Here is a 23140-nt window from a genome sequence, read left to right as displayed (position 1 = left end):
CTATTTTAAGGCTAAGCAAACCCTAACCAACAGGCACACACATTCATTTAATATTATAGATACTTAGCTGCTAATGGACACTCTTTTGTATATAAGCGTGTTTCTCAAAGCTTACCCTAACCTCACTATGTCTTATATCAATTTAATCTATGTTTGTTTTGGTCGTAAGGCGGTCTTGTTTTTATTCCAAGTTTTATTCAGGTTCGGTTTGAAGAAGAATCTAAGAAAGTATTTGATGGACATGAACAATATCAGCCACAGCACCACGGGTACCATGGACAGCAGGACCTTGCAGGACATCACCACCATGGAGCTGTACCTGGCAGTGCAGGACATCACCACCATGGAGGTGTACCTGGCAGCTATGCAGAGGCACACAATCAACAGCCATTCAACTATATCCTGCGGAGCCAACAACTTTCAGAAAATGTTGTCAATAACAGAAAGAAAAATATTTCGTTTGTTTAAATTTTGTACTTTAAATTCATGTGATGCATCATTATGATTTTAATTCTTAGCCAACTCATAAATAGTACTATCACTATCCTTTCTATAAAGTAGTAAGGTGTGTTTATGTCCATAAAGGACTCGTAAATGACTGAATTGATTGTTCCACAATTTTCAGAAAAGTTTAGTATTGGTCCAGTACAGATTCTAGGATAAAAATATGAGGTGACAAAACCTTGAGAAATCTGAGTTTTGTCAAGTTTCTTAATCCCCACCCCTCATCTATTTAACTCTGACATTTGATCACATTTGTTCAGATAACACATATAAACGGCAACGAGAAGAAATAACCTCAAAAATTTTCTATTTTTGGGCGAAACCATTTATATTGCATATATACTATGTGTATGTACTGTACATATGTAAACCTAATAAACATTTTTTTTTAAATCTATGAAGAATTCTAAATATTTTTGACATATTTGCAATAAAAAGTATAAAAAAAATCTATGAAAATTTCTAAATATTTTTGACATATTTGCAATAAAAAGTATAAAAAAAATCTATGAAGATTTCTAAATATTTTTGTCATATTTGCAATAAAAAGTATAATGCAGACCAACCACCATGTTGACTTTTAGAATAGATACAGATATGGTTTTGTTATGCAAATTTTATGGTTATTATTTACATATGTTGTTGTTGTTGGGGGGGGGGGGGGTTAATGGGGAAAAAAAAGATAAATAGGAGGAAATTTTGAAAAAAAGGAAGGAAAATGAAAAACAAAAAAAAATATTACAAAATCCAAAAATACCTTAACATAGGGAGAACAAAAAAACAATATATAAAATTCATTAACCGAATGAACTTTTAATAACAAAAATATTTTATAAATACTAAACCCGCGGAATTAACGTAAATGCTTGCTGTCAAGGAATTATCGGCTTCTAGTCTGGACCATATCGCGTCATACTAGAAACGTTAAAAATGGTATCTACTGCTGATAAGTAAGGCATAGAATTTTGATATTTTTAATATAAATTGGAGGGAAATTGCTTGGCCCAACCTCAGGTGGAATTTATTACCATTAACACAGTTAGGATATACTAACCTAGACTGTTTGGATTTTATAAGAAAATTCGTCAAAAAATATTTTAAAGAATAAACTAGAAAAAATTTAATGATATGTTAAAATAGAGAGAAGAGTGGAAACTAGAAAGGAGAGTGGAACCAGCAGGACACTAAAAACTTGGCATAAAATACTTCACCACTTCAAAAATCGTACAATGTTTTCCTATTTCAAAATTATGCCCATACACAACATACACATGTAGCTCTGGGTAAATAAAGTCAGGCCCAAGATTAGGGCGTACACTTACGCTTTTAGATAAGGGGGGTTTTATGTTTGATTAGTACGCTATTAGGATGTTGGTGGACACAATTTCAAAATGGGTGTATAATCACACCAAGAAAATAATTACGTTGATGTACAATTGATTATATTTATCTAAATCACAAGTGGCATCGTCCCTAGTCTCTCAGATGAGTCTATTTCTCTCTTATAAGGATTGGCATACTAATAAGCAAATTAGCTGAAAACCTTCTCAGAGTCAATATTAAATTTCAATGAAAATTTTTGTACACTTGTTTCAGTTATTTAAAAGATCTTTTTGAACATCCTATAGTCCTGATATTTTTTTCAACTTTAGAGTAAGCATTCAGATGTAGTATACGTGTAGGGGGGTAATCCAACCCCCACTAGATGCTAGGGGCGAATAAGGCATTAGAAATGATTAAAGGATAAAATTACAATAATTTTATTATCTAAACTGAAAAGAAAATAAGGAAGTAAATATCTTGACAGATTTATTTACTGCAAACATTTAATAAACTGTAATGCAGTAAGCTTGACCTAGATTATATAATTCTCTTTTGTTGACATCATTAATATTACACATTACTTTACACCTGCTAGTTACATCTCCCCTAGCATAAAGGGGCTTACGAATAGGAGTGGGGAAGGTTATATCTTCTCTATGAGAAACAGTATTTTGAGAAGCTAATTCTAATTACCCCTAAATAGCTTAAAACCATCCCTACAGATACCAAGTTTTCCGAAGAATTGTGGAAAGAAAGGTTTTCCTCTTTCTTGAAATACATACGTTGGGGGGGGGGGGGGGGTTTGGGTGTCCCACCCCCCAAGAAAATCGCTTAAAACCACCACATGACCAATAGGTATATACCCTGAAGAGTATAATCCAATCGGTTCAGTGGTTACCGAGATCTTAAGGGACAGACGGACGGACAGACAGACATTGTTCTACTTTGTATTATAGATTATAATTAATTTTGTATTTGTTTACTAATAGATAAGCAGTAAGCCTACTACATGTTATGTCAGCAAAATATAATTCCTGATAATAATATAAAAAATCAATATCTTTAACAAGCCATGCTTTCTCTCATTCCTTGGATTTCAAAACATGATTGGTTGGTTCAAATGTCTTAACTTTTTAACAATTGATTTGAATCTAAAAAGTGGAAATTTTGTTTATCATTATTGGGGATGTATCTAAATTTTTAACGATCATTGTCTTATCCCTTAAGATCCCAGATTGATACCAAATGGTAAAAAAATGAAAATCCTTTTTTACCGTACCGATGGGCATTGTCTAATAAACCTGCATAGTTCCATTAAATGACCTCGAGCCTCCAATCCCCCGGCAGCGTGGTCCTTCAAACTTAATTTTGTTTGTAATCCCTCCTCATCATGATAATAAAATTGAAACAAATCCTTCACTAAAAAAACAGTATAGGAAAAAAAACAAAAATAAGACATTTTAGATATCTCAAGAAACAACGAACCTCATAAATACTGCATATTAACAAGATTTTCCCAAACCTATTGAAATTTTAGTTGATATGTGTTTTAAGCATGGTATTCTGTTTATGATTGAGTGCCTTCAACACGGATTTTGGGGACAGTCAATTCAAATTTTTCAATTTGATATTTGTCTCTTCGTAAAATAAAATTTTTGGCATTTTAGAATCGCCCTCCTGATGTTAAAACTATTGTTATGATAATTATCGGAAGGTGAAAACTCTGATGGTTATAAGATCTTTTGCAGTAGAATGAAAACTTACACTCATTAACAATTAAATGGTTGTTGTCATACTTGTTTTATCAGGGAAGCTTATATGCAATTCTTAGAATTAATGCTATCAAAATATCAAATATCAAAAAATGTGGACATCAAAATTCTACAGAGGAATGACCATTGTACGTCTGCTCTAAAGATCGTATTGTCCGTCTGTTTATCATTTTAAAGAGTTTCGCTAATTATGGATGTTGTCATCCATTTTAGTCGTTAATTCACTTTACACGTTAATAATGTTTATTGCAACTTTAAATATCTGCAAATAACATTTCTCAATACATAATCCCATAAACTAAGAGACAAATGCAAACAATAAAACAAAATATATATCGAAAATAAATGTTTACATTTATTTGTTTGAAGAAAAGTTTAAAAAGCACAAGAGTAAAGAACCACTAAAGAACTTCTTCAAAAAGGTGTATTATTTAGTATTTAAAATCTCTACAAAAGCGGACGGTGAATTAGCCACCCACCGAAATAATGAAACAAATATTTATGTTCAAAAACTTATAATTTGGCTAAGGAATTTTGTACCATTAAAAAAAATGTCTACATTCCTGACTTTTAAACATGCACGCACACACACACACACAGACAAGCAAACACAGAAATCTAAATGAAATAGCCCAAGAGTAGAAAATACTTAGTGTAGTATTCATGAGCGTAAAAAAGGGCTTGGTACTTCTTCATAGTCTGTATATACTTTCCAAATTTTTTATCTAAACAAATTTTTATAAAATTAAGTTTTACATTTTAAGGTGGACAAATGTGGACAATTTGTGTTCACTTTTATAATTTGAACTGCAGTAATTTAGTGAGCTAGGTTGGTGAAAGAATACATAGAAAATATATATATTAAGAAATATATATAATTTCATATATTACTACATGGGTTTCTATCCCATGCCTTAGTATTTTAAACTCAGTTCGCCTGCAAACGTCGTGTATATACAACTTGTAGTTTTTTATTCAAATTCAAATAAAAAAAAACATTTTTTGTGGTGCTTTTAAATATAAAAGAAAAATTTTATAGTTTTTAAAATTTTTTACTACTTACATTTCTTAATTTCTTAATTATTATTTGTCTTATTTTTTATTAAAAATAAAAATTTAGCTAAACAGTTGCTACACTTTAAACAAGAACGATATCAAGTTTTGAAAGCGAAGCTGCAAAAATAATCAAGAAAATTAGTAAAGTTTGCCTTTCAATCATGTTATAGTGTAAATCTAGTACAATAATTTGATGTTTTCAAAGGCTGTTATCAGGGGATAGATAGAGTTTTAGTGATATACATAGTTAGATAAGAGCTTGGAATTTTGTGAACAAAAACAAAAAGACAATTTTTAAAAATTTATCAAAAATCTTACTCCCGTTGAACTAGGCTAATTATGACTCGAGGTTTCAAATAAATCAGACAATTCTTACATCTGTAATAAACAGACCTTTAGACTCAAGTTATAGAAAGGCTTTGCTCAAAAAGTATCGCTCTGATTTAAATTGAGTTTGACACATCTAATAATTTCATTTAGAAAACATAAAAAAAGATTATTTTGATAAATAATGAAAGTGAATAAACGCATATACATTATAAATATACTAGCGGCTTCGCCCCTAGCCTCTAGGGGCTTTGCCCCAAGAGGTGATAAAAAAAATTAATATTTATTGTTTTTAGTGAGAGAATGTTGCTATTCTTTCATTCAAAATAAATGCTGGAATAAAAAATATTTTTTACCAAAGGACCTAGGAAATCTTCAGCAAATATAAAAAAAAATAAAAAAAAAAAATGGGGGGGGGATTTTTTTGTTTTTGGGGGGGTTGGGGGTGTCCCACCCCCCAAGAAAATAGCTTAAAACCACCACAGGACCAATAGGTATATACCCTGAAGAGTAGAATCCGATCGGTTCAGTGGTTACCGAGATCTTAAGGGACAGACAGACAGACGGACGGACAGACGGTCAGACGGACAGACGGACAGACAGACATCGTTCTACTTTGTATTATAGATATCAGTGAAATTCAGAAAATAAAAGAAATATATAGGAAATAAAATGAAGATATCTTTTAATGATTCAATATGTTTATAAAATAGTCTTACGAACATTCTGGTAAAGATTATAGAGTTGCTACGCTCTCTGAATTATTCCTTACTGTTTCAGGAATCATTTTGCAAAATAAAGACCGTTTCCGAAACGGACGGACTGGTCCTGTAGAACAGCTTCGATGAAATAAATAATAGAGTTGCTACTTAAGATATACAGCTGATTATCTTGTTGAAGATCCCCCTTTTAAATAGCATACTGGGTACAACTGACTTGGTCCATCTGTCTGTCGGTCATGTAACAAAAGACTTTTTTTATAAAGGTTTTGTGATTTACTACTAAGTTTCATATCTTTCTTTTCTCTCTCTCTCTCTCTCTCTCTCTCTCTCTCTCTCTCTCTCTCTCTTTTATGATCACTGATCTGAACATCTGCTGTATTTCATACTTTGTCCGTTAGTACATCTATAATGTTTGGGTGCTTCGATGCTTACGGATCTGGTGATCCTTGTTTATTCGTCAATTTGATATTTAGAATAAGCTACTTGTAGAGCGGCTTCGCAATTACAAGGGCGAGCAATTTCTAAATTCCATTTTAAAACATATAAACTTTACATTTATTGTATTTGCTGAAAATCAAATTTATAATTAAAGATTAAAATAAAATAAAGAAAATTTGATTGTATGAATTATAAATATGGAGTGCTATCCATAAAATATGGTAAGGAAAGTAATGAAATCAACAGTATACATAGGAGCGTGCAGAAGGGGGGTATATCAACCACCTGATAAAATAAAGGGGGATGGATAGTGATCCCCAAAATAGGCAGTGCTTTCGTTAATGTAGGGGGGTAATTCAACTCCCCTGGCAATAAATAACACCCCTTTTGTTGTCATTATTACACCCCTTTGATATATGCTTAAGGAGGCTATCAAAAATCGTTTGGGGGTTGTCATCCCCCTGGCAAAACCCAATGCACGCAACTGAGTATACCCAATGAGATATAAACTAGGGTGTCATCATTCCACAAGTTGCGACGCACAATAAAAATAAAAATATTTATATACCTAGTACATCCAAAATAAACGGACGGACAAGGGAATCATTATATTTCTTTTCTCATTTCTGTATAAGTGACCAAGTAAATGGATTTTTTTTTGGAAAATTTGGAATAGTGATAGAGTAACTGTGTGACATTTGACATACGAAAAAAACTTTAATTATATGATAGAAGCTATACCAATGAAATAATTATATATAAAACTGTTAAATTTGAATTGTTATTCCTTTCATTTTATGCTCAAATATGCAAAAATTTCGGATATGTCAAAATTTTATATTTTTGTGAGTTTCATATTATATTTATTTCAAAACAAGTATGACAATATCTATGAAGCATCTCTACAAATAAGCAATAGCGACAAACTAACAATAATAATTATCAACGCTAGATTAATATTAACTTTTAAGAAATAATAATGCACTTCAGAATTCTAATAAAAATCACTAATCGTCATTGAATTCTCTGTTTCAAATATTGAATCTATAGAATGATTCTTTTATATTAAACATAAATAATTTATTTGAAATTTTACTGATTCGTAAATTATATACCTAAGATTGCCAAAATGTATATAAAACACATACAGACAAAGATCCTGTTACATTATTATAAGGAAAAAAATAAAATAGGCTAAAACCTTCTCAGGACCTGATGGAAGCTTCACTGTAAAAGAGAATTCTATAGGTTTAGCGGTTATTGAGTTCATTTGCTACAGACACAAAAAAACTTACTACTTTGTATATCGACTAGCGGCTACGCCTCTAGGGGCACTTGAGGAGGGGAGAGTCGAATTTGATAACCCAATTTATTATTTTAGATTTTAAAAGAAAAAGTAAAAAAAAAATATTTTCTTTTTTGGGGGGGGGGGGGTTGTTTCCCTCGTCATTTTTAATTTTATTAAAATATTTTTTGTAATTTTTTTTTTGGGGGGGGGTTTAATTTTTTTCTAGTGCTATTTTTATTGGGAGGGTTGTGGTACCCTACCCCAAAATAGTTATAAACCTTTCCAGGACCTATGAGAAGCTACCCTGTAAAGGAGAACCCGATCGGTTAAGCAGTTAGCGAGATCCTTCGGTACAGACAAACAGATAGACATCCTGTTTCTTAATTATAAGGATAATAAGTTTTTGAAATCTCAATATTCAGACAAAAAAAACCTTACTACTTTATATAAATGTACTAGCGGCTTCGCCCCTAGCCTCTAGGGGCTTGTTTCTGAAGGTTTAGGGGAGAATTTTAAAAATTTTGTTTACATTTTTTTAGATATTTTCTGTATTTTATAACATTTTATAACTCTTTATATCATTTTATAACTCTTTATAACATTTTATAACTCTTTATAACTTTTTATATCTATTTATATTGATTTATATTATTTAAAACCTTTGAATTTTTCTTCTTTTTTTTGTTTTTTTTTAAATTTCTTTCCATTAGCCTATTTGGGGCTTCGCCCCTACAGGAGAAGGAAGTTTTCACAATCTTTTTGAATTTGATAAAACAAAGTTTAAAAGAAGAAAAGAAATTTAAAAAGAAGAAAAATAATTGAAAATATAAAGAAAATATAAAAAAGTATAAAGAAATATAAAATTTTATAAAAATATATAAAAACATATAAAAATATATAAAAACATAAAAAACATTAAAATTAGAAAAAAATATGAAAATTTTTTTGGGGGGGGGAAATTTTCATTTTTGGGGGGGTTGGGGGTGTCCCACCCCCCAAGAAAATAGCTTAAAACCACCACAGGACCAATAGGTATATACCCTGAACAGTAGAATCCAATCGGTTCAGTGGTTACCGAGATCTTAAGCTTCAGACAGACGGACGGACGGATGGACGGACAGACGTACAGACATCATTCTACTTTGTATTATAGATAAGGATGATAGTTATTTTCAAATAGTATTATAGACAGCTTCTCTAATCTCCGGGCTAACAAAACTGGTAGGTAATAATTTTATGATTTTTATTATAAAATTCACAAAATGTCTATAATACGATGCTATACATGATTTTTCAGTATTTTTGAGAACTGGTTCCAATCCAGGGGATCTTAATCAGTTCTGAAGCCATACTGGAATTTTTTAATAAGATAAAAGTTTTGCTTGAAAATTTGTTTGAATAACTATTATTATACGTTACATTCTTTAAAAACGCGAAAATTGAGAACTGAAATTTGCGTCATTTTTGTACATTTGCGTCAATTTCTATTTACAGATTTTTTAAAGAAACGATCGAAAATTGCAAAAAGATGTAAAAATAGAATAAAATAAATGTAAAAATCTGGAAGAATTCTGGTTTGGTTGGCTGCTTCACATTTTAGTCAAATATAATAGACTTATTGCACTAGATGTCTAATCACACAAAATTATTCTTACAGCTTAAAAATTAAATGTTATTATTTGTTTATATTTGGTCCCATATGAATAAACAAGCGGCTTCGCCCCTAGCCTTCAGCAAAAAAAATGGGGCGGATTTTTTTTGTTTTTGGGGGGGTTGGGGGTTTCCCAGCCCCCAAGAAAATAGTCTAAAACCACCACAGGACCAGTAGGTATGGTTACCGAGATCTTAAGGGACGGACAGACATCATTCTACTTTGTATTATAGATAACTTAATACGAGCGACGAAATTTTGAGTTGATTTAATAGGTCATATCAGTCCTACACTTTGTTCCTATTAGTCCAATTGCGTGATTGGGGATCTACACTTTCAAATATAAACTCTCATTTCCGATGCATACCACCTATAAAAGCGTCTATCTTCCTCACTAACAAATAGCTTGGCTAAAAAAAACTTAAAACTATAATTTTTATAATAGTTTAAGTTAGAATATCTATTATCATGTCTAGAACATGGATGACGCGTAATAAGCACAACAAAATTATGGACGGACAAAGTTAGTAATAGAGCAGATAATCAGTGGTCATAAAAAAAAGAATGGAAACATCGTAGCTTATATTGCTTATAATGATGCCTATGCCTATAATAAAATCTATGAAAACAAGGGCTCAGCAGCCGCACGTCAGCTAATTGTAATTTTTTTTATTATATTTTAAAGTTAGTATGTTTTTCAACCTATTTTAAAAAAATTACACTATTCTAAGACATGAAGATATATTTCGATTTTAGCAATCATTTTCAATTCATTTTGTCTAAAAAAATATAGGCATGAGACATTAGATAACAGCAAATATGATCAAAGATATTAAACATACATTTATATAGAACAATGTCACAAATTATTTTGAATCTTAGGTATCACCATAGAATACAGATTACTACTGAAAAAGTTTGAAATAAAAGATTAAAACATTAGTTTTAAAAAAAGGAGGAGTAGGGAATAATTCTTGGCCTTGTTTGAGTTATGGGGCGGGGCATAGTTTTTATTAAAGGAATTTTTTTGATGGTTAGGAAATAGGCGGAGTTTTGGATGGTGAGTTTGGTTGAAGGCGGAGACAGAAAAAAACTGGGAGGAGACAAAAAAGTGGGAGGAGTGGGGGGTTATGAAAAGGTTATGGATTTATCTTTGTCCTTGGTTGTTTGGGGGTGGAGATTTGGATTTTGAAATCTGTTAAAAAAATTGGGTGGAGTTATTCCTGAGATGGGAAAAATTTTAATCTTTATGATATCCTGCTTTGTTTAGATTTTAGGATGGAGGAAGAATTGGTGTTCTTTTGAATTAACCAAAAAAGTGAAAAAATGTGTACATTTTTTTGATGAAACATGAAATGAAAACTACATGGTATAAAATGTTGACTTATTTGAGAATTTTGGAAGTATAATTTGATGATGCAAACAATTGATTTAAGTTAAAAGATAACCTGAATATCAAAGAAGCTTAATCCTTTGAAATGTTAACTGTGTTTTAAAAGTTTTTTTTATAAAAATTTGCAAATGCACACAGTTAATTTGAGTTTAAAGAAATGTTCAGAAATAAAATATTTTTTACAAACTAAATGATGAGGGTTTTTTAGTAGATCTCTGAAACTGCAAACAAATGTTATGTGTTGAAAAAGAAATTTGTTGGAAAGATGGGTCTTGTTTGAGAAAGGATTTTTTTGTTTAATTGATGATTAAATGTTTGTTGGGTGAAGCAAATTACACAATTTTATTGAGAGCAGAATCAAAAGACCTAATCAAAAGTTTTTCCCTAGCTAGGCGTATCCAGGGGTCTGTGCTTCGTATTTTCTCTATTGGGACAATTTCCAAATCCTGTAGATTGTGTCCTTGGGCCTTGAAATGACTTCCAACTGTAGTTGATCCAGTGCTGATTGTGTGACTGTGCTCGTTAAAACGGCTGGAGATCATTCTACTTGTTTGGCCCACATACTGAGGTCTCCTAACTGCACAGGATCCACTGTTTTTCCTACAAGTAATAAGATATATAACGTTTTTACTAGTACAGTCTAGAGTGCTTAAAATAGGGAAGATTTCATTGGTTTTAGTGTTTATGACACTTTTACAAAACCGGGGGGAATTGTGACACATTTTACAATTTCTACCACAGTGGGAAAATCCATTTTTAACCCTGCTTGACCTTCTCTCTGTAATTACTGGTGGGAGTTGTGCCTTAATTAAAAAATCCCGTAGATTTTTTGGTCTGGACCAGCAAATCATTGGTGGATCTGGAAAGGTTCTTTTGAGGTGTGGATTCTGTATCATGACTTTCCAAAACCTAAACAAGATATTAGAAATATTGGGTAGTCTGGGATCAAATTGAAGTGAGAGTACAACTCTCTTTACCGGATTTTTTTCGGTTTTTATCAATGCTGTTGCTCTGGGTAGATTACTGACCTTTTCAAAAGCTTTAACTATGAAGTTTTGTTTGTAACCTCTTCCTAACAGTTTTTCTTGTAATATGTCCAGGTGTGCTAAAAAGTCTAAATTGTCAGAGCAGATTCGTTTGAGTCTTAGAGCTAAAGAGTAGGGAATGTTTTGGGTGATGTGACCAGGGTGACAGCTTGATGGCAAGAGATATGTACACTTTTTGCCAGGTTTTGTAAAAAGGGATGTCCTAATAAATCCTTGTTCAGTTATGGAAATTACAGTATCCAAAAATTCAACTTTTTTACTCTGAAAATCATAAGAGGCTTTAAATTTAATCAGGGGATGTATGTTGTTTATATGTTCTAAAAAATTTAAAAGTTCTACTTCAGATCCAGTCCACAGCATAATGCAGTCATCTTTGAACCGTCTGTACCATGCTGGGGCTTGGCCTCTCCAAGTTCTAAGCATTCTACCTTCTATAACAGACATAAAAATATTAGCAAATGTGGGGGCAACCCTGGTTCCCATTGCCACTCCTACTTCCTGCCAATAAAATTTGTTGTCAAAAGTTAGGATATTACAACTAAGCACCATACCTAAAAGAGTTATTAAAAATGCAGTTGGAACTGTTTTATCTTCTCTCTTATCTAAAAACTCCTGAAAATAATGCATTCCCTCGTCTATAGGTATGTTTGTGTATAGAGCTGTAACATCCAGAGTGACTGGCACACAACCTGCAGGTTGTGGACCTTTCTGGTTTTCAGCTTCTATGAATCTGAGAAGATCTGGTGTGTCTTCAATGAAGCTGGGTATATCCTTAACTAAATGGTTACTATGATAATCAACAAAATGACTTGAATTTTCAAAGGTTGTACCTGATGCTGATTCAACAGGGCGTAGGGGGGGGATTTTTCCTCCAGCTGGCCATTTAGCTGGGTCCACGTGGTCTTTTACAAGTCCATATAGCCTTCCTGGGCTGAAATGGTCGGGGACTAGCCACTTTGCTTCGTCCTCTCCTATCCAGCCTCTTTGCCTACCTTTCCTGACAATGTCCTTAAGCTCCTCTAAATGGTTGAATTGCAGCTGATCTGCTTCAACGGCCTCTAAAGTCCTAAAGTAAAGATGATTGGTACCATTTTCGTCCTTGAATTCTGCTTTTAAAAGCTGTTCCATTCCTGAAATGTATTCTGGGGTGTTAAGAATTGCTACCCCACCCATTTTGTCCATCGGTTTGATGGTTATAATGGCTAATTGTAAGCCTCAGGGATTATTCAACCTTTAACAATTTTAATAAATAGCTAAAAGTCTAATCTAAACCTGACCAAAATATGTCAATCCCTATTTTTTTTTTAAGTGACAGCATCCAAACGGGTTTAAATTTGAGGCTTGATAGCGGCTGCCGAGCCCTGATGAAAACTCTGGATATTGTTTTCTTATTTTTTCAAAATCTTTTGTTATTAAGCACAATTTCAAATTTTGCAAGGCGTGGTCGACTTTAAATATTTTGTAAAAAAAATCTTCTAAATAAAATAAAAAATTTAGTATCGCTTTTTTATACATTCAAAATATTTCCTTAGAAGCAGTTGATAGTGCCTAATAAGAAATGTCGTCATACAATATATGACCAATGTAAGGCCATTTTACCATAGGTCAATTACAATGTATACTGGCCTGTCATTGGTCATTTGTATTGTATAACGTCATTTTTCACTAGGCACTATTAATTGATTCATTTCCTTATACTTAATTGCATATATTATTTGTTATATATTGAAACATTCTAGCTGGATGTTTTAAAATGTCCGTCTACTTTCTGAGCTACGCTTTCTCGACTGTATGAGCATACAGTATGTAATTTATTTGGTAAAGTGGTAATGCTTTGAGAATTATAAAGTTGCGTTATAATATGAATATATCCTTATTTTATAGATTAATATCTGAATTGTGCAGGGTTGTTGAAAGCTTGATAAAATAATGTTGTGATTGTGATGGACGCGTATGAGATGTATACTGACGAGTATGATACACTTGATGATCTGCACAATGTAGTTGAAATGGCACCACAATCAATGTGAGTATTAATATATTATTTTTGAGCAAAGCTTAACTAAAACTAGGATAAGTCCAACAGTCCTTCCATTCGTCTGTACGTAATGGATTGTTCTTATTGTTAACTTAGGCATGTTGTAATTGTAATAAAGCTAATCACAAACGGTTTATTAGGGACCCCTTAAAAATAAGGGTATCTTTAGCCTTACTTTAGTTTAGGGGAGATAGTCTACCCTTAAATTTAGTAATGTCAAGCTTAGGTAAAGATTTTGATAGGAATACTTTAACCTTACATAAACCTATCATATCAATACAAGGTACCCCCCACATCTACCCTTTTCAAACGATTCCCCCCCAATGAATAGCCGCCATAACACTCACCATTCCCCTCCTCCCCCCGTCCCTTAGTGTTCTTTCAATTGGGGTTATATAAGAAAATTTTCATTAGCAAAGTTTCATTAGACTTAGAGGCGTTAAAAATTATCATGAATGAGGCTGTATATTCTATTTTAAGTTTTCTACATTTTTTCCCTTAATCTTAATCTTGTTTTTACTACTTTAGAGATTTTTTAGCTGATTAATAAAAACTCTTCCTATCTTTTAAGTAAAAGATTTAGGAATCCCTATCATAAACCCCTCTCCCTTTATGATGCCCCAGCCTTATAAATCCTCCCTTTTCATATAATTCTCCACCTAGGGTTACCTAAGGGTGTCGTTAATTTATTAATAAAAATAATGAATAAAATTGTTTCTTAGCTTAACAATTTGATATATTTTTTTAACAAAAAATTTTGTGGATTAAATTAAACTTTAATACAATAGAAAAAAATCTTATAGAATCATATACAACTAAAAGCATACTCTTTGTAATAAGTTTTAAATATAACTCTTTGTAGAATTTAATTTTCACATCGCCATAGTTGTTAATTCAATTTAACAAAAAAGGATCAAAGATTCAGCACTTTTTCCATTTCAAATATTTGATTATGAGTCATGTGATTTATCTATATTTCATGTAGTGCCTGTATACCATGCAAAGAAATCACTCTGTACAAAAAAAAATTTAAAATCTTTCTTTATAAATCTTACATCTTTAAAGTTTAGAGAAGTAGCCGCAATTATGTATAACAAATATAGGATGTATGTCTGTGTGTGCGTGGGAATTGAATAGAAACTTCATTTGAAGCTAATTAAGGCCATAATATTTTTTTAAATTCAAGCTAAAAGAACGATTTGCTGTTTTTAAAAATAACCAAAAAAATAATAAGGAAGTACAGCCGTACTACAGTATAATTAACCAATAGATATAATAGAACTAGATGGTCAATCGGGATCCATTTTTTGTGAGACTTAACCCTTAACAGTTGGGCCCCTTGCCGCACCTTTATCAGTAGTTCAATGCCCCCCCCCCCCATTATCTCAGCTCCTATTAAAGCTAGAGGGCTAAAAAAAATTGTGCAAGTCCCCTGTTTGATAATGAATTTCCGACTTTAAGTGAGTGAGAGTCAATTTTTGCTTCCTCCACACTTTTATTCAACAACCTTTGTTTTTACGTCCTTTTTTACTTAAGGGGGGGGATCACCAAAAAAACATAAAAATACAACTTTTTGGGAGATATATTTTTCATAAAACATCCCCCCAAACCTGTAGTAGTACATCCTCATCCTTATACTAAAGTAACAGGATGTTTGTGTGTCTGACTGTGTGTCTGTACCAAAGGATCTCGCTAACCGCTGAACCGATTGGGTTCTCCTTAACAAGGTAGCTTATCATAGGTCCCGGGAAGGTTTATAACTATTTTCTTGGGGGGTGGGAAACCCCCAACGCCCCCAAAAATGAAAAATAGCCCCCCCCCCAATTTTTTTTTTTTTTAATTTTTTAACTAAAATTAAAAATGATGATGTGGGGCACCCGGCACGCCCCCCCCCTAAAATAAAAAAAAATTTTCTACCCCACAAAATTTTTTTTTTACTTTTTCTTATAAAATCTAAAATAAGAAATTGGGTTATCAAATTCGACTCCCCCTCCTCAAGTGCCCCTAGAGGCCTCTAGGGGCGTAGCCGCTGGTAAGAAATATACGCATACAAGTCAATTTCAGGTTCCATGTATGATTCTGAAGGTACTGATCCTCCAAGCATAGACGTCCAAGGGGGGGGGGGTGAAGTGGGGATTACCCCCCACAACAATTTAAGGAGGGATAAATACCCCCCCCAAAATAAAAATCTCTAAAAAAAAAATTTTTGCCGCGCTTCCTGCACATTTTTAACACTAAATATTTAATAAAATTTAAATTACCCCCCAAAAAATTTTACCCCAGGAGTAAATTTGGGGGGGGGTAAACAAAATTTACCCCTGCAAACAGATTTCAGTTGGGGTAATTACTCCCCCAAGCAAATTTTACCCCCAGGGTAAAAATTTTAAGGAGGTTAAATAAAATTTGCGGCACGCTTCGCACGCCATTTTATCCCCCCTTAAAAAAAATTTCTCCCCCCCCCCCCACAAAAAAAGCTTGGCCGTCCCGCTCCAGGTATCCAGAAATTTTTTTAAAACTCCTTTTTTGAAATGAAAGAAACAGAATTTAAAAAAAAAAATTGTAGGGTGTTGTGCAAGGTCGCCCCAACCCCCAAAAAATTGAAAATTGAAGAAAAAAAATTTGACAAGAAATTCTTTTTAGCGAGTGTGGAAGGTCACCCCTTTTCCAAAAAAAAATAAATTTAAAATTGAAGACAAATCATTTTTTAAGAGGGTCATCCCATCCCCAGAAAAATTAAAAGTGGAAGAAAAAAATATTTGTACCGGGGGGTGTGGGAAGTCACCCCATTTCATGGAAGAAAAATTTTAAAATAGAAGATAAAAAAATTTCAGATAAAATATTTTTACGGGGGTGTGAGAGGTCACCTCACCCCCAAAAAAATTCAAAAATAAAAGAAAAAAATTGAAAATGGAAGTTAATTTTTTTTTAATTTAAGGGGGTTTGGGAGGGTACTCAACCCCCAAAAAATATAAAATAAAAGTATTTTTAAAAAAATTTAAGGTGGTGTTGGAGATCACCCACCCATGAAATAAAAAAGTTGAAAAATTAACAAAGGGGTTTGTCTTACAGAAACCGCTTTATATGTATAACAGAATTTGATGCCAGATAGACCATCTAGATCTTAAATATCTATTCATTGGTTGTCAAAGGTGTTTTAAAACAAGTTAGAGAAGAAAGAAAAATTACCTGCTTTCTCATACATTTAAGAATACCTTAATTTATTTAGGTGTCCCTAACTTTTAATGTAAGCCTACCTTAAAGTATTACTAAAAACCTTACATAAGTTTCCTAAGTAACCCTTATCAACCCCCCCCCCTTCCCCTCTCTTCTCTCCTCTACCTGCTTTCTTTCCAATTAAGTACCCTTTAGCTATACCTAACTCTTTATGTAAAGCTTGTCTAATCCCCTCCCCCTTTTCAATGCCCCTAACTCATATATCAACCCTTTTGATCCACTTCTCCAAGCCTTACTTATGAAAAATAAAGGTTACCTTAATTAATTTTAAAAATAATAAGAATTAAAATTCTTTCATATGCAGACAATTTGATGTGGACTTTGTGTGGATTATTTTTAATTTTACTACAATAGAAAAAAATTATAAGGCAAAATCTTATAGAAATAAAAGCTACTCTTTGTAATAAACATATCAAATTGGATAATATGTGACTCTTTGTAGATTTTAATTTTAACATCTATATAGATGTTCATTCATTTTAACAAAAAAGTACATAGGTTCAACACTTGCTTATTTCTAATATTTGATTATGTGTCATGTGTTTTACCTATATTTCACATGGTGCCTATAACATGGTAAGAAATCACTATATAACAAGGATGACAACATCCATAAAAGCGAAGCTCTGAAATGGAAGGACAAACGAACTTTAACACTTGTAGATTGTCAGAACTTAATTAGCAGAATATTAATACATCAGTACAAAAAATATTGTAAGTAAATTTGTTGCAAAACTGCATAAATAGATGATACTGTTTAAGGACATACTAACATTTTTGGGACTTGTTTATAGAGATGCTTTACTTATTACATTTTACCTTGTTGCATAAGAAATCAGTTTTCAAAAAATCAGAAGTATCGGAAAATTTTAATATACAAAATTTGTTGTCAAAAAAGTTAAAAATTGACATGTTTCAAATGGACGTACCGCCATTCTGGTATTGATTATAGAGTTGCTACGCTTCCTAAATTGTACCTAACTACTACAAGAATCATCATGCAAAGTTTGGAATCGATAAGACAATTCTAACCTGTTTAAATTAACGAAAAGAGCTAACTCTCTGTTACGAACGTACCGACCCTAATTATAGAAAAGCTTCGCTTTAAAAAAAAACGTTTTTTAACCTAACTTAAAAATCTAACATCTTTAAATATTAGAGGGGTTGTAGCTATCATGTATAACAAATACAGGATGTGTGTCTGTGTGTGTGAGACTTCTTAAAAACTAATGAAGGCTATAATACTTTTTTTTAATTTTTAAGCTAAAAGAACAGTTAGCTGTTTTAAATAATAACCTTTAAAAAAATATTCTACCAAGAAAGTACAAAAGTATAGTATAATGAACCAATAGATATAGTAGATCTAGATGGTAAATCGGGCCCAATAAGTTGTGAAACTTAATAAGGAATATCCAAAGAGGTAACTTTATCCCAAGAAAGTTAACTATTTAAAGATGACTTCTTATATATGGTATGTCATATGCTTTAAACCATGCGAGGGAAGAAATTTTTTAACCATATGATTAACCAAAGCAAAGGCTTATCCTATGAAAGACTATTTATAGATGATTCATTTTGCGAATGATATCAAAGGATAATTGCTCTTTCTAACCAAATTTTGTTTACTTTCTAAAAAAATATGGTAGATTGATCCTCCCCTATTGGCTGAATTTGGGAGTATGTATCTAGATTATACCTTTTAATAATTCTTACTTGATAATTTCTTTATTGGTGTTCCTTTATTTCTTCAAATCTTGAATGACAGCTTTAAATGACTTATTTTTGATTACATTTTTTTACGGCAATGCTTCGCCTATCTATTATGAAGTGTTGATTTAGGGAAAAGAGAACACTAAAAACATTTTTTACTGTGCTAAGAAAATTGCTAATAAAACATCACATGTTTTATTTTAATTGAGAAAGAGGGGACAATGGGCTATTTATTACCAGCTTATACCAATAACGAAATTAATTTTTAAAAATCACAAACATTAACACTTGTATAGTGTCAGAACTGAATAATCAGAATATAAATGTATACGAGTCGATGCAAAATTGTAAGTAAATTTGTTGAAAAACTGCTTGATACAGAATAATGTTTATGGAATACTTACATTTTAAGGACTTGATAGAGTTGCTTTGCTTATAATATTGTTCTTTGTTGTCCTAGAAATCAATATACCAAAAAGCAGATCAAAGGGATAATTAGATCACATAAAAAATTGTTGTTAAAAAAGTAGAAAAATCAACATGTTTAAAATGGACGTACGGACATTCTGGTGATGATTATAGAGTTGCTATGCTTTCTAAATCGTACCTAACTACTACAGGAATCATCATGCAAAGTTTGAAATCAATAGGACAATTCTAACATGCCTAAATTAACGAATAAAAGCTATCTATCTTGGACGGACCGACCCTAATTATAGAAAAGCCTCGCTTTTAAAAATCATCCTGTACAAAACATTTTGAAGCAATTCATATAAATCTAATATCTTTAGAGGGGTAGCCAAAAGATATGGTGTATGTCTGTCTGTGTGTGTAGGACTGGACTAAGAACTACGCATGAAAACAGTTTTAGTATCTTTAAAAGTTTTTAAAAGCAAGAATAAGTTTCCTTTTTTTAAATATAACTAATGGCATATAAGAAGCTTCCATGAAAAGAAACCTATTCATTCCAGAAGCTAGCAAGATATTTTAAACATCCTTGATTATATCTCTATTTTTATGACCATTGTATTTACCTTCACTTTTACTTTATTTCTAAAATAGCGGCTACGCCCCTAGAGGCCTCTAGTGGCACTTTAGATGTTTTTATTTGTTAAAGTCTCTACATTACTTCTTTATTTTACGATAATTCTCTTTATGTTACAATAAAGTCTCCCATATATTTTAAATATTTCGATTTTTTGTCATTTCGTTTGGGAGGTTGGTTGTACCCTCTCCCAAAATAGTCATAAACCTTCCCAGAAACCATGAGAATCTACATATTAAGGAGAACCCGATCGGTTCAGCGTTTAGCGAGATCCTTTGGTACAGACACACAGACAAACAAACATCCTGCTACTTTAGTATACGGATTTTAGCGCATATGAAGGAACACAAATGAATATATCAATCAGTTAAATGTAGATGAAATCAGGGATCTAAAGGGATAAGACAATAAATTGATACCCCGCCCAAATTGAATTTTGGGATGCCTAGGCAAAATTTTTGAATTTTGATCTCCCCCCCCCCCATATAAAAAAAGCTTGGACGTCCTTGTCCTGTACAATTAGTGGTTGAAACGGCTGGATATTAAGATTAATGAACATACCAATTAAATTTCGAAAAAAAGTCCCAAAAGTTATTAAGCTATTGAATAAGAAAACGTTATAATACAAACTTGGGGACTAATGTAATATTTTAGAAAGCCCAATGACCCCTCCCTCCCTGGATTGAATGAGAATTTGTACTTGCTTTCTACCTGACTTAACTAGATAAGATACCTTTTATATGTTAAGTATACCTAAGTAATTTTATGTAACCCTAATTAAATAATTAAAAAATAAAATTAAAAAATATGAAAGATAAGTCTGAATTAGAGTAAATTTTTTTTCGTCTACATAAATAGAAAAAAAGAAACATTATAAATAACTAAAAGTGTACTCATTGTAATAAAATTTGAATTATAGCTCTTTAAATGTAGAATCAAATAATTACATCTATTTTGTTGTTCATTCATTTTAACGAAAAAAAATAATTTGCAAATGTTTAGCACACCTGCCCATTTCCAATATTTGAATATGATTTGTGTTTTTTATATATATTGGGGGAGGTTAATTTACCATATTTTCTATTAAAAAAATCACCCTATAAAAATATTTTTAAGTAACCATTCTTTATAATTAGAAAAATCAAAAATATCTTTGGTTACTTGCTATTATTTATATTACAGATAGGATGTATGTGGCGGAATTTACAAGGAACCGTGCTCAAAAACTTTAAAAAGATAGGAATATTTTTTAAAAATTTTAGTTAGAAAAACAATTGGCTGTTTTAAGACATAACCCAAAAGGTACTCGTATATCATCAAACCTGCTTTTTCTTAACATAGCTTAAACTGTTTTTAACCTATTTTTGAATGGGGGGTCAAAAATATACTAGGACACCTATAGAATCAGACTGCAGAGCCCAAATTTGAATTAAGTCCCCAATAAACTTTTTTTGGTGGATTAAAATATTAATTTTTAGTGTTGCTGTAATCATTTTGACCGAAGCAAAAGCTCTTTTTTTACTTAGGGTAATATTGTGGCTTACAGAACATTTTTATATAATTCACTTTATATTGATACAAAAAAAAAACATTACTCTGTTCATTGGAAATAATTTTTTTTCCAAAACAATTAATTTCATTGAAAAATCTAACATTTACAATAAAACAAATAATTCTGAAATCTAACCAATAAGAAGTCTTGTTTTATTTCAATTCCTAACAATTCAAAAAAAGAGTATTTTCACAAAGTGACTTATTTCCAATGTAGTTAAATAATTTTTATTTAATTAAAATGAAAAGAATGAAAACCATACACATAAAAGATACATTCTTTTTAAAATTATTTAAAAAAATAAGTTTGAATAATCTTATTTTATAACGCATTTGTATATGTGACAAAAATAAATTTGTTGTATTGCATAAACATTTGTTGTCATTTAACCCTTTACAGCCATTTTTTATGTTTTTAAAATAAGTGAGAGAACACAAACATGTTAATGTTAATTCGTTGATATATTATAAAGAATTAACTTTTTAGTGAATTTTTATAGTAAAATCATAAGGCCTAATTTTACTCTATACCAGAATACAATATTTATGAAGCAAAACACTCTAAAAGCTACAAATTTTACACAAATAAAAAAAAACTTTTTGCTTCGGTAAAAATGATCACGGCAACAGTAAAAATTAATATTTAAATCCCCCCAAAAAAGTTTATTGGGGATTTAATTCAAATTTAGGCTCTGCAGTCTCATTCTACTGGTGTCATAGTATATTTTTTATATACGTTTTAAAAATAGGTTAAAAACAGTTTAATGTAACTAAGAACAAAATAGAAACCCCTAGTAAACTTTATAAGATACCTTAAACCTTTCCTAAGTCTTACTTGACATTACTACATTTAGGAATACTTAACAATAACTAAGAAACTCCAAAGGTATACTTAACTAAAAGCTTACATAAGCCTGACATAAGAAAATACCATTAGGGACACTTATCTTCGTTTGTGATTCTCACTAATATTGATTTCCAACTTTGCACGATAATTCCTGTAATATAGTTAGGTACAGTTTAGAAAGAGTAGCAACTCAATAGTCGTTACCAGAAATTCTGTATGCTTCGCTTATAAAATTATACCTTTTTGTAATAGAAATCATTATTCCAAAAAAATAATTATAACGTATAAGAAAATGTCGAAAAGGTTAAATAACAACATGATTTAAATGAACGCATGAACAATCTGTAACATATTAAGAGTTCCTACGCTTTCTAAGTTTGAATTCGAAAAGACAATCCTAACATGACCTACCTGTCGATAAGAGCTATCCGTTACGGACGGACATACGGACCGACCTTAATTTCAGCAAAACTTCAAAGATTTAAATAAGATCTTGTTAAATAAAGATTTAACAATTTAGTTTATGATGTTTCAATTAATTCTGTAATCAGTGCACCATTTTTAAAAAACATTTTCAAAAACAAGTATTTCAAGCTTAGACTTTTAGCCATGCAAATATGAAAGAATGAGAAAAATAACTAAAACTTTATCCTTATATGAAAAAAAACAGGATCTGTGTCAGTCTGTGTGCGCCGAAGTATCTCGCTAACTGCTGAAAGTTCTCCTTTACAGTGTAGCTTCTTCATTCCCAGGAGAAAAAAGGATCACACCCCAAAAATTAAAATAGAGGCATCAACGGGCGTAGCCGCTAGTTGTCAAAAAAGTAAATAATGAAACTAGCCTTCTAAACTGTTTGTCCTATAAATGAAAAGTATAAATATAGACCCCTAATTTTATAGTTGGCAGATCAAACTCATAGCATGTAATTTTCTTTTCATTATGGTTACGAATCTGATACCAAATGTCCATTGGATGAAAACCGGTTCTGTGCCATTCTAAGACATGAATTGTATCACATTTTGAACAGTTGTCCTCGAAAAATAAATTATAATAGAATATCAAGGATAGGAACTTTTCCTTGTGAAGAAGGAGTTAGGGTTAAAAGATTATAGCCGAAAACCACCTCTCCTAAATGCAACTTAAAGCTTCCCCAAAAGATATGTTAATCTCTATTTGTGTTTTGTATAACAATCTA

At 31.6% G+C, this 23140-nt stretch overlaps 2 protein-coding genes across 3 annotated transcripts in view; both read left to right on the top strand.

The window, feature by feature from the left end:
- The window catches only part of LOC145316730 (calcium-activated chloride channel regulator 2-like), a 62929-nt gene extending 61966 nt beyond the window's left edge, over positions 1 to 963 (top strand). Inside the window, exon 38 of the mRNA XM_080157440.1 lies at positions 202 to 963. Within this exon, the coding sequence (XP_080013566.1) occupies positions 202 to 468 (267 nt within the window). The 3' untranslated portion in view covers positions 469 to 963. The remainder of the gene's footprint in view (positions 1 to 201) is intronic.
- Positions 964 to 13408: 12445 nt separating this feature from the next.
- LOC145316726 (uncharacterized) overlaps positions 13409 to 23140 on the top strand; it is a 70449-nt gene continuing 60717 nt past the window's right edge. For both annotated transcript variants that reach the window (XM_080157436.1, XM_080157435.1), the window contains exon 1: positions 13409 to 13546. In XM_080157436.1, the coding sequence (XP_080013562.1) occupies positions 13464 to 13546 (83 nt within the window). In that variant the 5' untranslated portion in view covers positions 13409 to 13463. The remainder of the gene's footprint in view (positions 13547 to 23140) is intronic.

Source organism: Acartia tonsa, chromosome 4 (genome assembly GCF_053477335.1).
Source record: "Acartia tonsa isolate MP-2025a chromosome 4, ASM5347733v1, whole genome shotgun sequence".
Classification (NCBI taxonomy): Eukaryota; Metazoa; Arthropoda; class Copepoda; order Calanoida; family Acartiidae; genus Acartia; species Acartia tonsa.
This window is presented reverse-complemented; position numbering and strand designations above follow the sequence as displayed.